At 48.9% G+C, this 14,045-nt stretch overlaps 1 protein-coding gene across 5 annotated transcripts in view; it reads right to left on the minus strand.

The window, feature by feature from the left end:
- diaph2 (diaphanous-related formin 2) overlaps nucleotides 1–14,045 on the minus strand; it is a 749,871-nt gene that overhangs the window by 681,159 nt on the left and 54,667 nt on the right. For 4 of the 5 annotated variants that reach the window (XM_052512438.1, XM_052512437.1, XM_052512434.1 and 1 more), the window contains exons 4-5: nucleotides 11,339–11,443; nucleotides 1,569–1,589 (exon numbers count right to left, since the gene is read on the minus strand). In XM_052512438.1, the coding sequence (XP_052368398.1) occupies nucleotides 1,569–1,589; nucleotides 11,339–11,443 (126 nt within the window). The remainder of the gene's footprint in view (nucleotides 1–1,568; nucleotides 1,590–11,338; nucleotides 11,444–14,045) is intronic. The other variant, XM_052512441.1, reaches the window with a different exon arrangement.

Genomic DNA, 14,045 nt, shown 5'->3' on the forward strand with positions numbered 1-14,045 from the left:
ACAGCTTCCTCAGTGTTAGTTTTTTGTTAGCCCGATACACGGGCACGGATGTGTGATTCTGACGGAGGGAGAGGTTAGAGAGGACGCAAAATGTTACTAGCACACTGAGTTTGGAGAAGCTTCCTTGGCAAACATTCAGACGGTTCCAAACTTCAAAGTTGACCTCTTCTCTCGGATCAACAGTTCAGATACACCTCTGAACCCTGTTCCTGCTGATCAAGACGAAACATCTTTGTTCATAACGTCTTCTGTAGAAATCTACTTACTCAGCAGAAATAACCCAGCGCAAAATAACAGTTTGGCAAAGAAACGACACACAAAACATCTGTCTGTAGAGCGAGTCAAACAGTGGAAAGGTTTGTCTGGGCCCATCAGTAGAGCACAGATCAGGACTTTGTCCCAAATGGCACCCTACTCACTAGGTAGTGCACTAATTTTAACCTGGTCAAAAGCAGTACATCATATAGGGAATAGGGTGCCACTAGGTCACAGCGAACTGGCTGGTTTACCTTGTCCTCGTTCCCTCTAAGCCTGTAGGCCTCCTTAATCCTGAAGGCAATAAAAAAACATTCAAGGTGACAATTCACGCTAGCAAAAAGCAATAAGAGGGCTTTTTTCCCAAAAGCTTTGCCCAGAAAAACAGGCTTGCCTCCTCACAACAGGCAATAGGGCTCCACTTTGTGATAAATTGCCAGAGCAGATCTGCAATTACCGTATTACAGTGGCAGAGAAATGAGGAAGCGTCACCAGCCCCTTGGACAGTGTATATTTATACAGATTATTGGAGTTGGGTTAGTGGTGGCTAGTGAGGGAGTGACAGCAACAACAGCTACATTTCTGAGACAGGCGTGACATCCCTTAATGTTGTGAGATTGAGACAAGGGGTTTTCAAATGTATTGTGGTGAATACCCGGCCACTAAATTAAACCAGCTTCAGATTTCTGGAAGGTTGAGGAAAAATGCACTTAATATATTTTCCACTCTTCAATCGGTGTGTGTGTGTGTGTGTGTGTGTGTGTGTGTGTGTGTGTGTCTGTAGTGCAATCTAATTAAGTGATGCATTCTCTCAGTGTGCCGTCTCAAGGAAAAAAAAATAACACAATGAAAGCCATTTAGATGCAAAACGTTCCAATAAACAGATTAGATTGCAGATGATCATTATTTGCCTAAAAACTATTGCTCATCGCTGGTATTACAATATTTAAATGCTAATACGGGTTCGTCTACAATCCATTTCAAAAAGAGAAACAGCTTAGACCAACAAAAGGGCTCCCTTTGCAAGGCTGTATAATTTAGAAATCCCTCATTGGAAAATCTTTTCAATTTACATGTAAGAATTGCATAAACAATTTATAGCCTTTCCAAATCACAGTCTATTAGCAATATCAATGCAGATTTTTTTGTTATTAAAGCCATAAATATGATGACCTTGCGCATTCAGGGACAAACTGCCTAGAATCTTTTGAAAGGGGAATGGAGAAGAGAGGGGAAGGGGGCAGGGAGGAGATGGAGAAAGGCACGAGAGGAACACGACTCACTATGCGTAATAATATAAAGGGTGTACTTACCGTGACTTTGCTTCCGGTGATCTGCATGCAGCAGTCAGCGAAGAGGAGTTAACATGCAAAAAGACAACGGCACAATCATTAGTAGGCCAAGAATTACCTGTCAACTGTAAGAGGTGTCAACCGCACCTTATTCTGACATAACATAGGCTCCACACACTACTAAACTCTCCTAGCTGTACCAAACGATCATGTAAGACAGTGTCTGTTCGTTTGGCAACCAATATGGAGTGTCTAGTTCACTTGACCTCTCGTGACTCGACCCTTATGCAGTGTTAGGGTTGATAGGGAAACGCCCTAATTCTCTTTGCGCTTGATCGATTTAGCACAGAATTAACCTCTACAACGACAGTTTGTCCATGGCTAACAAGGTTCCCAAAGCCAAAACCAATCAGCTGCTATCTGCGCTTGACTTCAGGTGTCAGACTGAGCAACTCCTCATAGCACCTTGGAGCCCATGTAGTCAGCATGATTTCTGGAGTTTAACCTTGTTATCTGTCAATAGTGGTGGGGAATTGGGAGCGTTTTTTCTATTACGGCGGTGGCGCTGTGTCTCGCAGTGGGAGGGTGTCTGTCAGCCCAGTAAATGTATTCTAATCTGCAGCTGAACACACCTCTCTCTCGCCAGCCAGCTGCACTCCGAGAAGCACAGCGCAGTGCGCACTGATCACAGGAAGTTACAAAGTCACTGCACATCAAGTGAGGGAGAACATAGTCACCATCTCTGCCTCTCTCACCAACTCTGCCTCTCTCGCTTTTCTGCTTTCCTTCACTCATTCCCTTCCTCTCTGCAGTCCTCTCTTCAGTCCTCTCTCTCTCTCTCTCTGCAGTCCTCTCTCTCTCTCGCTCTCTGCAGTCCTCTCTCGCTCTCTGCAGTCCTCTCTCGCTCTCTGCAGTCCTCTCTCGCTCTCTGCAGTCCTCTCTCGCTCTCTGCAGTCCTCTCTCTCTCTCTCTGCAGTCCTCTCTCTCTCTCTCTGCAGTCCTCTCTCTCTCTCTGCAGTCCTCTCTCTCTCTCTCTGCAGTCCTCTCTCTCTCTCTCTGCAGTCCTCTCTCTCTCTCGCTCTCTGCAGTCCTCTCTCTCTCTCTCTGCAGTCCTCTCTCTCTCTCTCTCGTCCTCTCTCTCTCTCTGCAGTCCTCTCTCTCTCTCTCTGCAGTCCTCCTCCTCTCTCTCTCTCTCTCTGCAGTCCTCTCTCTCTCTCTCTCTCGCTCTCTGCAGTCCTCTCTCTCTCTCTCTCTCGCTCTCTGCTCTCTCAGTCCTCTCTCGCTCTCTGCAGTCCTCTCTCGCTCTCTGCAGTCCTCTCTCGCTCTCTGCAGTCTCTCTCGCTCTCTGCAGTCCTCTCTCTCTCTCTCTCTGCAGTCCTCTCTCTCTCTCTCTCTGCAGTCCCTCTCTCTCTCTCTCTCTGCAGTCCTCTCTCTCTCTCTCTCTGCAGTCCTCTCTCTCTCTCTCTCTCTCTGCAGTCCTCTCTCTCTCTCTCTCTGCAGTCCTCTCTCTCTCTCTCTGCAGTCTCTCTCTCTCTCTGCAGTCTCTCTCTCTCTCTCTGCAGTCCTCTCTCTCTCTCTCTCTGCAGTCCTCTCTCTCTCTCTCTCTCTGCAGTCCTCTCTCTCTCTCTCTCTGCAGTCCTCTCTCTCTCTCTCTCTGCAGTCCTCTCTCTCTCTCTCTCTGCAGTCTCTCTCTCTCTCTCTCTGCAGTCCTCTCTCTCTCTCGCTCTCTCTCTGCAGTCCTCTCTCTCTCTCGCTCTCTCTCTGCAGTCCTCTCTCTCTCTCTGCAGTCCTCTCTCTCTCTCGCTCTCTCTCGGCAGTCCTCTCCTCCTCTCGGCAGTCCTCTCCTCCTCTCGGCAGTCCTCTCCTCCTCTCGGCAGTCCTCTCTTTTCCTCTCTGCAGTCCTCTCTTTTCCTCTCTGCAGTCCTCTCTTTTCCTCTCTGCAGTCCTCTCTTTTCCTCTCTGCAGTCCTCTCTTTTCCTCTCTGCAGTCCTCTCTTTTCCTCTCTGCAGTCCTCTCTTTTCCTCTCTGCAGTCCTCTCTTTTCCTCTCTGCAGTCCTCTCTTTTCCTCTCTGCAGTCCTCTCTTTTCCTCTCTGCAGTCCTCTCTTCCTCTCTGCAGTCCTCTCTTTTCCTCTCTGCAGTCCTCTCTTCCTCTCTGCAGTCCTCTCTTTTCCTCTCTGCAGTCCTCTCTTCCTCTCTGCAGTCCTCTCTTCCTCTCTGCAGTCCTCTCTTCCTCTCTGCAGTCCTCTCTTATTCTTTATCTCCCTCTCTCATTATCAATCTCTCTCTCTGTCTTTCTCTCCCACTCTCCCATTTGACGCTCGGCTTCCCTCACCTCCATCAGCATTTATGACGGCAATAATGTCACTTTTAACTGTGTTGCCGCTTGATCATGTGCACTGTGCTTTTCACCATAAATCCACATTTCCCCAGTCGTCCTCTGATGAATCTAGCATGTCATTGTCTAACGTTGAGGGATTATGCTGTCGGGTTATTATTGGGAGATTTGGGACCTTGAATCATATAGAGGCAGGGACAACTGGGAACTACTGCTGTCTCCAGCGTTGTTTTAACGTTGACAAGACTACACGGTGAGAACATTAAACATGTTTCTCTTCAGGCTTGCTGTTTTGGCGGCTTGACCAAAAAGAACAGACATTATCTAGAAGGAAAAAGCAAGTAGATGTGTCAGGGAGGAGCTTGAGGAGGAATAGCACTGAGTGCTTACATCCATTTCCTCGCGCAAGGTAACACCTCGTTCTCGATAAAACCGTGATAGAATTCCTGTCAGTTCTCAGAGGAAAAAACACAACCTGAAGCTAGTTCTAATAATAATTGAATGCTTGGTTATTGTATGCTAACGGGGACCTCTAGCGTGCCATTATAGAACAACTCCCTAGTAAACAAACTACTGAGGGAGATGTCATCTTATCAGGAGTGGTAGTATTTATTTATATTCTCCTCTTACTGTCATTACCATTAGCATCCTATCTCATGGTGTAGGGAAAATACAGGATTTTATTATTCACCAGACCAGATAACAGTGTGACAGCAGAAGATGAAGGCCTTAATTCTCTGACGAACTGTCAGGCTTCACTGAGAGAACGGGGCGGCACATTGGTGATTGATTATTGGTCAAATCGCTTTAAAATACCAGGATGTTGATTTCACATTGTGTTAGTACAAAGGCTGCAAAATGGCTACTCAAAACATTTGAACTAGTTTCCCCTCAAGACCCGACCATCACACTCATCCCCATCTCATCATGAAACACTGAACATGTTGAACTGGAAAGTCATCTGCAAGGCGAAAGAGAAGTAAGCAAAGTTGATGTTTTTCCAGCACACTGGGAATAGAGGGGAAATGATTGCGTTAGCGTGAAAGGCATGCATATGTCAGAATGAAATGAAATTCAAATAAAGGGAGGGGAGAGAAGGAAAAGGCACTTCATGCTTCGTTAATGGTCAAGGACAGCCACACTTGCTGCAACAGCTGCACTTCATATTCAAATGACCAGGGTCAACGCCAATAGAAACATTCTCCTTTAAAAAGGAGTTTATTCCCTATGTAGTGCACTACTTTTGACCAGTGCCCTAATCTTAAGTAGTGCACTACATAGGGAATATGGTGCCATGTGGGACAGTCACCTTTGTTTTGTGTTGGGGGGTAATTTGAAAGGCTCCCACAGAGGCACCCTGGTAGTATATGGGAAGAGTTCTCCATCTTGCTCTGTGATAAAGTAGCGAGGCAGCAACATATGAAAAATACAACTCTGGAGAGGAGCCATGTTGGGCGAGAACAAACAAACTAATAATCAACCCTGTAGTCCCATTAGCTAGCTAGTATTTTTAGCCTAATAGCTGCAAGGAAATATACTCCAGTATATCAACATGCTAATGGTCCTACTGTTCATAGAAGACTGATAAAAACTATATGTTGGATGACATATTGCAGTAATAGATTTGGGGAAGAAATCATTGCAACATTATCCAGAACAATAAAGGATACTAGCTCTATGTACTGAGTCTCAAAATTGGTGTTTTTCAGGCAAGCAGAGAAAGCCACATGATGTTGGGGACACATTTGTCGCTCCACCAATATTTGCACTTTAAACCTTCATTCCCAATGCAATCCGGTCCACATACTGTGCTGGACCTGAAACTTAGAAGGGATAGACTGACTTACAACTTCACATAGATGGATTTGAGGTATTGCAAATGAACCCATTCTTCTCTATCTACATAACCCATTAGGAACAAGCTAAAATATAGATGGTACACAGACAGCTCCCATTCTACTGATGCCATTCTACTTTATATATGTCTATGGCCTCTATTAGAAGATAAGGGGCAATGATCCAGTCTAGAACAGATAGACACACAGGAAAGCGGTGACTTGGTGTGTGATTGAGAGAGTCTACATTATTAGTACATTTTCCTGCAAACGTAAAATTCTGTTGGAAGCAAGCAATCGCGCCTACAAAGAAGACCCTAAAAACTGTGATTCCATAGGACGGCGATCATCTTTGGAAGGGGAAGAGAACACTTAAAGATTGAATAAGGCACATCATATTATTAGCTGTGAAAACACTCCACCACAAGATCCCCAAAATTAACCCAAAATCTTGAAATGCAATGAAGATGTCACAACATACCATGTTAATGTCAAATCTAGCACCATGCCCCATTTTCACTCCATCAATCAGAAAACCACCATCAAAAATCTGCCTTACTCAAGCACCATCCTTGGATGTGTAAGTGCACTACTTTTGACCAGGGGCCATAGGGCCATTTGAAAAGTAGCCCAGCCTACCCTTCACCTACAGGAGTCTAATTCGCCAGTGTAATTCTGTCTTCCTTATTTACAGAAACCAGTGGGATAGATTGGGTTTCTAACAGGGTGAGGGGATTTGCTCTGCTGTGTTGAAGACAGGCACTTAACAAACATAAACATATCTAAACTCATGTAAAACTGGTTCCCGGACCACTTCTACCCTAGATTGGTGTGTGTCTCGCTTTGTCTGTGTGTCTATATTCTATCCTGATATGGTTCTGACCGGCTCCCCACCTACAGGGCCTATAGAATGTGAGGGGGTAGGGAGGGTCCTGAAAGTCCTCGTCCCTTTCACCCAGACAGAGGCGGCTGTTCATCTGAATAATATAGTAGTGCTCACAAAACATAATGGTCCCGGTAAAAAATTCAATCATCTCTGATCATCATCATTATTAATAAAGCCAGTTAATTACCATAACAATGAGAGAGGTAATAAATTATAATGTCAAAGGCCAGCGGAGTCGGAGTGATTTAGACGGGAGAAGAAATCACTTTTCCTTTTGTGTTGACGGGAGTCTATCCTCAGTAGGGGCCCTAAACTTCATAAAGAGAATAGGATAATTCACCCTTAAAACCCTGGGATTACCCTCAAACGCACTGGGTTTACTGCTCTTATTGGTTTTGAGTGATGAAAGTGTCATGTTTCAAGATTATGCCGCTTTGGGACAGCGATGCGTTCCAAATTCAAATGAAAACTGGATCCCTCCCCAATATTAAGCCACTGAGAGTTACGGTTGCTCTACATCAAAAGTGGTTTGATAAGCATGCGGGAAAAAAGGTTAAAAATAAATAAAAACAGGCGGCAATCAGAGATTGGGAGCTTGAGCAAGGAGAGAGACGGGCAGGTTAGTTAGAGTGACGGGCAGGTAGAGAGAGATGCAGGTAGAGAGAGAGACGGAGTGAGAGTGATGGGCAGGTAGAGAGAGAGATGGAGTGAGAGTGATGGGCAGGTAGAGAGAGAGAGACGGGCAGGTAGAAAGAGAGACTGGCAGGTAGAGAGAGAGACGGGCAGGTAGAGAGAGAGACGGAGTGAGAGTGATGGGCAGGTAGAGAGAGAGACAGGCAGGTAGAGAGTGATGGGCAGGTAGAGAGAGAGAGAGAGAGAGAGACGGGCAGGTAGAGAGAGAGAGACGGGCAGGTAGAGAGAGAGAGAGACGGGCAGGTAGAGAGAGAGAGACGGGCAGGTAGAGAGAGAGAGAGACGGGCAGGTAGAGAGAGAGAGAGACGGGCAGGTAGAGAGAGAGAGAGAGAGACGGGCAGGTAGAGAGAGAGAGAGAGACGGGCAGGTAGAGAGAGAGAGACGGGCAGGTAGAGAGAGAGAGAGACGGGCAGGTAGAGAGAGACAGAGAGAGAGAGACGGGCAGGTAGAGAGACGAGTGAGAGAGTGACGGGCAGGTAGAGAGAGAGAGACGGACGGGCAGGTAGAGAGAGAGAGACGGACGGGCAGGTAGAGAGAGAGAGAGACGGGCAGGTAGAGAGAGAGAGAGACGGGCAGGTAGAGAGAGAGAGAGAGACGGGCAGGTAGAGAGAGAGAGAGAGACGGGCAGGTAGAGAGAGAGAGAGAGACGGGCAGGTAGAGAGAGAGAGAGAGACGGGCAGGTAGAGAGAGAGAGAGAGACGGGCAGGTAGAGAGAGAGAGAGAGAGAGACGGGCAGGTAGAGAGAGAGAGAGAGAGAGACGGGCAGGTAGAGAGAGAGAGAGAGAGAGACGGGCAGGTAGAGAGAGAGAGAGAGAGAGACGGGCAGGTAGAGAGAGAGAGAGAGAGAGACGGGCAGGTAGAGAGAGAGAGAGAGAGAGACGGGCAGGTAGAGAGAGAGAGAGACGGGCAGGTAGAGAGAGAGAGACGGGCAGGTAGAGAGAGACAGAGAGAGAGAGACGGGCAAGTAGAGAGAGACAGAGAGAGAGAGACGGGCAGGTAGAGAGAGACAGAGAGAGAGAGACGGGCAGGTAGAGAGACGAGAGAGAGACGGACAGGTAGAGAGAGAGAGACGGACGGGCAGGTAGAGAGAGAGAGACGGACGGGCAGGTAGAGAGAGAGAGACGGACGGGCAGGTAGAGAGAGAGAGACAGACGGGCAGGTAGAGAGAGAGAGACAGACGGGCAGGTAGAGAGAGAGAGAGACGGGCAGGTAGAGAGAGAGAGAGACGGGCAGGTAGAGAGACGAGTGAGAGAGTGATGGGCAGGTAGAGAGAGAGAGACGGACGGGCAGGTAGAGAGAGAGACGGACGGGCAGGTAGAGAGAGAGAGACGGAGTGAGAGAGACAGGCAGGTAGAGAGAGAGAGACGGGCAGGTAGAGAGAGAGAGACGGGCAGGTAGAGAGAGAGAGAGACGGGCAGGTAGAGAGAGAGAGAGACGGGCAGGTAGAGAGAGAGAGAGACGGGCAGGTAGAGAGAGAGAGAGACGGGCAGGTAGAGAGAGAGAGAGACGGGCAGGTAGAGAGAGAGAGAGACGGGCAGGTAGAGAGAGAGAGAGACGGGCAGGTAGAGAGAGAGAGAGACGGGCAGGTAGAGAGAGAGAGAGACGGGCAGGTAGAGAGAGAGAGAGACGGGCAGGTAGAGAGAGAGAGAGACGGGCAGGTAGAGAGAGAGAGAGACGGGCAGGTAGAGAGAGAGAGAGACGGGCAGGTAGAGAGAGAGAGAGACGGGCAGGTAGAGAGAGAGAGAGACGGGCAGGTAGAGAGAGAGAGACGGGCAGGAGAGAGAGAGAGACGGGCAGGTAGAGAGAGAGAGAGACGGGCAGGTAGAGAGAGAGAGAGACGGGCAGGTAGAGAGAGAGAGAGACGGGCAGGTAGAGAGAGAGAGAGAGACGGGCAGGTAGAGAGAGAGAGAGACGGGCAGGTAGAGAGAGAGAGAGAGACGGGCAGGTAGAGAGAGAGAGAGAGACGGGCAGGTAGAGAGAGAGAGAGACGGGCAGGTAGAGAGAGAGAGAGAGACGGGCAGGTAGAGAGAGAGAGAGAGACGGGCAGGTAGAGAGAGAGAGAGACGGGCAGGTAGAGAGAGAGAGAGAGACGGGCAGGTAGAGAGAGAGAGAGAGACGGGCAGGTAGAGAGAGAGAGAGAGACGGGCAGGTAGAGAGAGAGAGAGAGACGGGCAGGTAGAGAGAGAGAGAGAGAGAGAGAGAGAGACGGGCAGGTAGAGAGAGAGAGAGAGAGAGACGGGCAGGTAGAGAGAGAGAGAGAGAGAGACGGGCAGGTAGAGAGAGAGAGAGAGAGAGAGACGGGCAGGTAGAGAGAGAGAGAGAGAGAGACGGGCAGGTAGAGAGAGAGAGAGAGAGAGACGGGCAGGTAGAGAGAGAGAGAGAGAGAGACGGGCAGGTAGAGAGAGAGAGAGAGAGAGACGGGCAGGTAGAGAGAGAGAGAGACGGGCAGGTAGAGAGAGAGAGACGGGCAGGTAGAGAGAGACAGAGAGAGAGAGACGGGCAGGTAGAGAGAGACAGAGAGAGAGAGACGGGCAGGTAGAGAGAGACAGAGAGAGAGAGACGGGCAGGTAGAGAGACGAGAGAGAGACGGACAGGTAGAGAGAGAGAGACGGACGGGCAGGTAGAGAGAGAGAGACGGACGGGCAGGTAGAGAGAGAGAGACGGACGGGCAGGTAGAGAGAGAGAGACAGACGGGCAGGTAGAGAGAGAGAGACAGACGGGCAGGTAGAGAGAGAGAGACAGACGGGCAGGTAGAGAGAGAGAGACAGACGGGCAGGTAGAGAGAGAGAGACAGACGGGCAGGTAGAGAGAGAGACAGACGGGCAGGTAGAGAGAGAGAGACAGACGGGCAGGTAGAGAGAGAGAGAGAGACGGGCAGGTAGAGAGAGAGAGAGACGGGCAGGTAGAGAGAGAGACGGGTAGGTAGAGAGAGAGAGAGAGACGGGCAGGTAGAGAGAGAGAGAGGGGGAGGGAGAGAGAGAGAGACGGGCAGGTAGAGAGAGAGAGACGGGCAGGTAGAGAGAGAGAGACGGGCAGGGAGAGAGAGAGAGAGGGGCAGGTAGAGAGAGAGAGACGGGCAGGTAGAGAGAGAGAGACGGGCAGGTAGAGAGAGAGAGACGGGCAGGTAGAGAGAGAGAGACGGGCAGGTAGAGAGAGAGAGACGGGCAGGTAGAGAGAGAGAGACGGGCAGGTAGAGAGAGAGAGACGGGCAGGTAGAGAGAGAGAGACGGGCAGGGAGAGAGAGAGAGACGGGCAGGGAGAGAGAGAGAGACGGGCAGGGAGAGAGAGAGAGACGGGCAGGTAGAGAGAGAGACGGGCAGGTAGAGAGAGAGACGGGCAGGTAGAGAGAGAGATGGGCAGGTAGAGAGAGAGAGAGACGGTCAGGTAGAGAGAGAGAGAGACGGGCAGGTAGAGAGAGAGACGGGCAGGTAGAGAGAGAGACGGGCAGGTAGAGAGAGAGACGGGCAGGTAGAGAGAGAGACGGGCAGGTAGAGAGAGAGACGGGCAGGTAGAGAGAGAGACGGGCAGGTAGAGAGAGAGACGGGCAGGTAGAGAGAGAGACGGGCAGGTAGAGAGAGAGAGAGACGGTCAGGTAGAGAGTGATGGGCAGGTAGAGAGAGAGACGGGCAGGTAGAGAGAGAGACGGGCAGGTAGAGAGAGAGACGGGCAGGTAGAGAGAGAGAGGGAATTAGTGACGGGCAGGTAGAGAGAGAGAGGGAATTAGAGTGACGGGCAGGTAGAGAGACGAGTGAGAGAGTGATGGGCAGGTAGAGAGACTGAGTGAGAGAGTGTTGGGCAGGTAGAGAGACTGAGTGAGAGAGTGATGGGCAGGTAGAGAGACGGAGTGAGAGAGTGATGGGCAGGTAGAGAGAGCGACAGAAAGGAAGCAGAGCAGGTTCATCTCATAATTCTGTAGCGTGTTGGTAGAATAGAGTTTGTTATTTTTCCCACTAACTACTACCACACTGGGTGAGAGTAGGTAAGAACAGTTACAATACAGATATAATGCAGAAAGCCCATTGGTTTACAACAAGGACTTACAGATTTGGCTGTGGCAGAGATGTACTGTACAACCATCTCTCTCTTGGTGCTCAGGTCCTTCCCACGCAGGGGGGCTTTACGCTCCTCATTCAGGTTCATGTCCTCCTGAGGAAACAAACACAGAGAGTGAGGACAGATGAATACGACACATAATGGGAAGTTAAGGTTATTTAAAATCCATTAAGACTCCAACTACATTGACTGAAGATGTTCTTAGTTGAACTGTCCTACCCACTCAGAACCCAAAATCTAAGCTTGTTTAACTCCAATGTTTGTAAACAAAGTAAATTTAAACAAACAATATATCGCCTAAAAACATGGTTAAAACTATAATTGTGGGCCTCCTGAGTGGCGCAGCGGTCTAAGGCACTGCAGTGCTTGAGGCGTCACCACAGATCCTGGTTCGATCCCGGGCTGTGTCGCAGACCGGCCGCGACCGGGAGACCCATGACAACATGGCAACGTACAACTGGCTCAGCATTGTCTGGGTTAGGGGAGGGCTTGGCCGGCCGGGATGTTCTTGTCCCATTGCGTTCTAGCGACTACTGTGGTGGGCTGGGCACATACACGCTGACACGTTCGCCAGTGGTACGGTGTTTCCTCCGACACGTTGGCGCGGCTGGCTTCCGGGTTAAGCGAGCAGTGTGTCAAGAAGCAGTTAGGCTTGGCAGGATCATGTTTCGGAGGACACATGGCTCTCGACCTGCGCCTCTCCCGAGTCCGTACGGGAGTTGCAGCGATGAGACAAGACTACCAATTGGATATCACGAAATTGGGAAGAAAAAGGGGTAAAAAGTTTTTACAAATATTTTTTAAAATTATATAACTATAAATGTGATATCATAGATGGTCAGTCCTTGCATCCAAATGAGAGTAGTTACAATTCCAGAGCTTTTTACCGAAACAGGGGGGGGGATGGGTTTTGTTATTGTTTTAACTGCTGATTGCTGCTTTAAAGGATGTCAACACTCTTCACTCAAATGGAAACAGTCAATGATTCTCCCACTGTTTGTTGCTCTTAAAGATGCAGTCCTCAAGCAATTAGGCACGAGGGGGTTTGTGGTATATGGCCAATATACCAAGGCTAAGGGCTGTTCTTATGCATGACGCAATGTATACAGGCCTTAGCCATGGTATATTCGCCATATACCACAAACCCCTGAGGTGCCTTATTGCTTTTATAAACTGGTAACCAACGTAATTAGAGCAGTAAAAATACATGTTTGTCATACATGGTCTGACGTACCACTGCTGTCAGCCAATCAGCATTCAGGACTCGTACCATCTAGGTTTACAGAAGGGGGGCATTCCAGCCAGTATCTCCTCTAAAAGTTGCCACCAGCTAAATGATGTTAAAATGCCCATTTACTCTGTTCCATCTGACTGCGCAATCCACTGTCTCATCAGCCCAGGCAGGCAATTTATAAACGTCATCTCCACTATAAAAAGCATCTAGACATTACCTCATGTCTTTTAGTCTCTAAAAAGCAACAAGACATTATCTCACATTACTTTTAAACTAACATTTAGTTTTCAACAGTGGAGATTTGTATAAACATTGCGGTCTGGTCTATCTGACATGTGCAACTTTGTTTCAATATTCAAATTAAATCTCCAGCTGTCCCATTGTAATGAACGTGTCGGGAGTCGGGATGAGAGACAGACAGGCAGGCAGCTTTTCTCAGCCAGTCAAAATCATGAATCAGCATAATTTTTATGGATATACAAAGACATAAGTAGAAAATAGGTAAAAGGTTTGCAGTCTATCCAGCTTCAGTTTGAAGTGATTGTGTTGGCCAGTAATTCAGTCTCTCATCAGGACACTGCTGTTTGAGAGCTAGCCAAGCCTCTCTATAGGGTTCTGTCCTACAGTTGAGGGTCCACAGTCCCCCCTCTCTATAGAGTTCTGTCCTACAGTTGAGGGTACCTAGCTCCTCCTTCTCTATAGGGTTCTGTACTACAGTTGAGGGTACATAACTCCTCCCTCTCTATAGGGTTCTGTCCTACAGTTTTTTTTATTTATTTTTATTTTACCTTTATTTAACCAGGCAAGTCAGTTAAGAACACATTCTTATTTTCAATGACGACCTGGGAACAGTGGGTTAACTGCCTGTTCAGGGGCAGAACGACAGATTTGTACCTTGTCAGCTCGGGGGTTTGAACTCGCAACCTTCCGGTTACTAGTCCACTCTAACCACTAGGCTACCCTGCCGCCCCACAGTCCCCCTCTCTATAGGGTTCTGTCCTACAGTTGAGGGTCCACAGTCCCCCCTCCCTCTCTATAGGGTTCTGTCCTACAGTTGAGGGTACATAGCTCCTCCCTCTCTATAGGGTTCTGTCCTACAGTTGAGGGTACACAGTTCCTCCCTCTCTATAGGGTTCTGTCCTACAGTTGAGGGTACACAGTTCCTCCCTCTCTATAGGGTTCTGTCCTACAGTTGAGGGTACACAGTCCCCCTCTCTAGGGTTCTGTGCTACAGTTGATGGGCCAACCCCCCTTCTATAAGGTTCTGTCCTACAGTTGAGGGTCCACAGTGCCCCCCTCTATAGGGTTCTGTCCTACAGTTGAGGGTCCACAGTCCCCCCTCTCTATAGGGTTCTGTCCTACAGTTGAGGGTCCACAGTGCCCCCCCTCTATAGGGTTCTGTCCTACAGTTGAGGGTCCACAGTCCCCCCTCTCTATAGGGTTCTGTCCTACAGTTGAGGG

This window comes from Oncorhynchus keta, chromosome 4 (genome assembly GCF_023373465.1).
Source record: "Oncorhynchus keta strain PuntledgeMale-10-30-2019 chromosome 4, Oket_V2, whole genome shotgun sequence".
Lineage (NCBI taxonomy): Eukaryota > Metazoa > Chordata > Actinopteri > Salmoniformes > Salmonidae > Oncorhynchus > Oncorhynchus keta.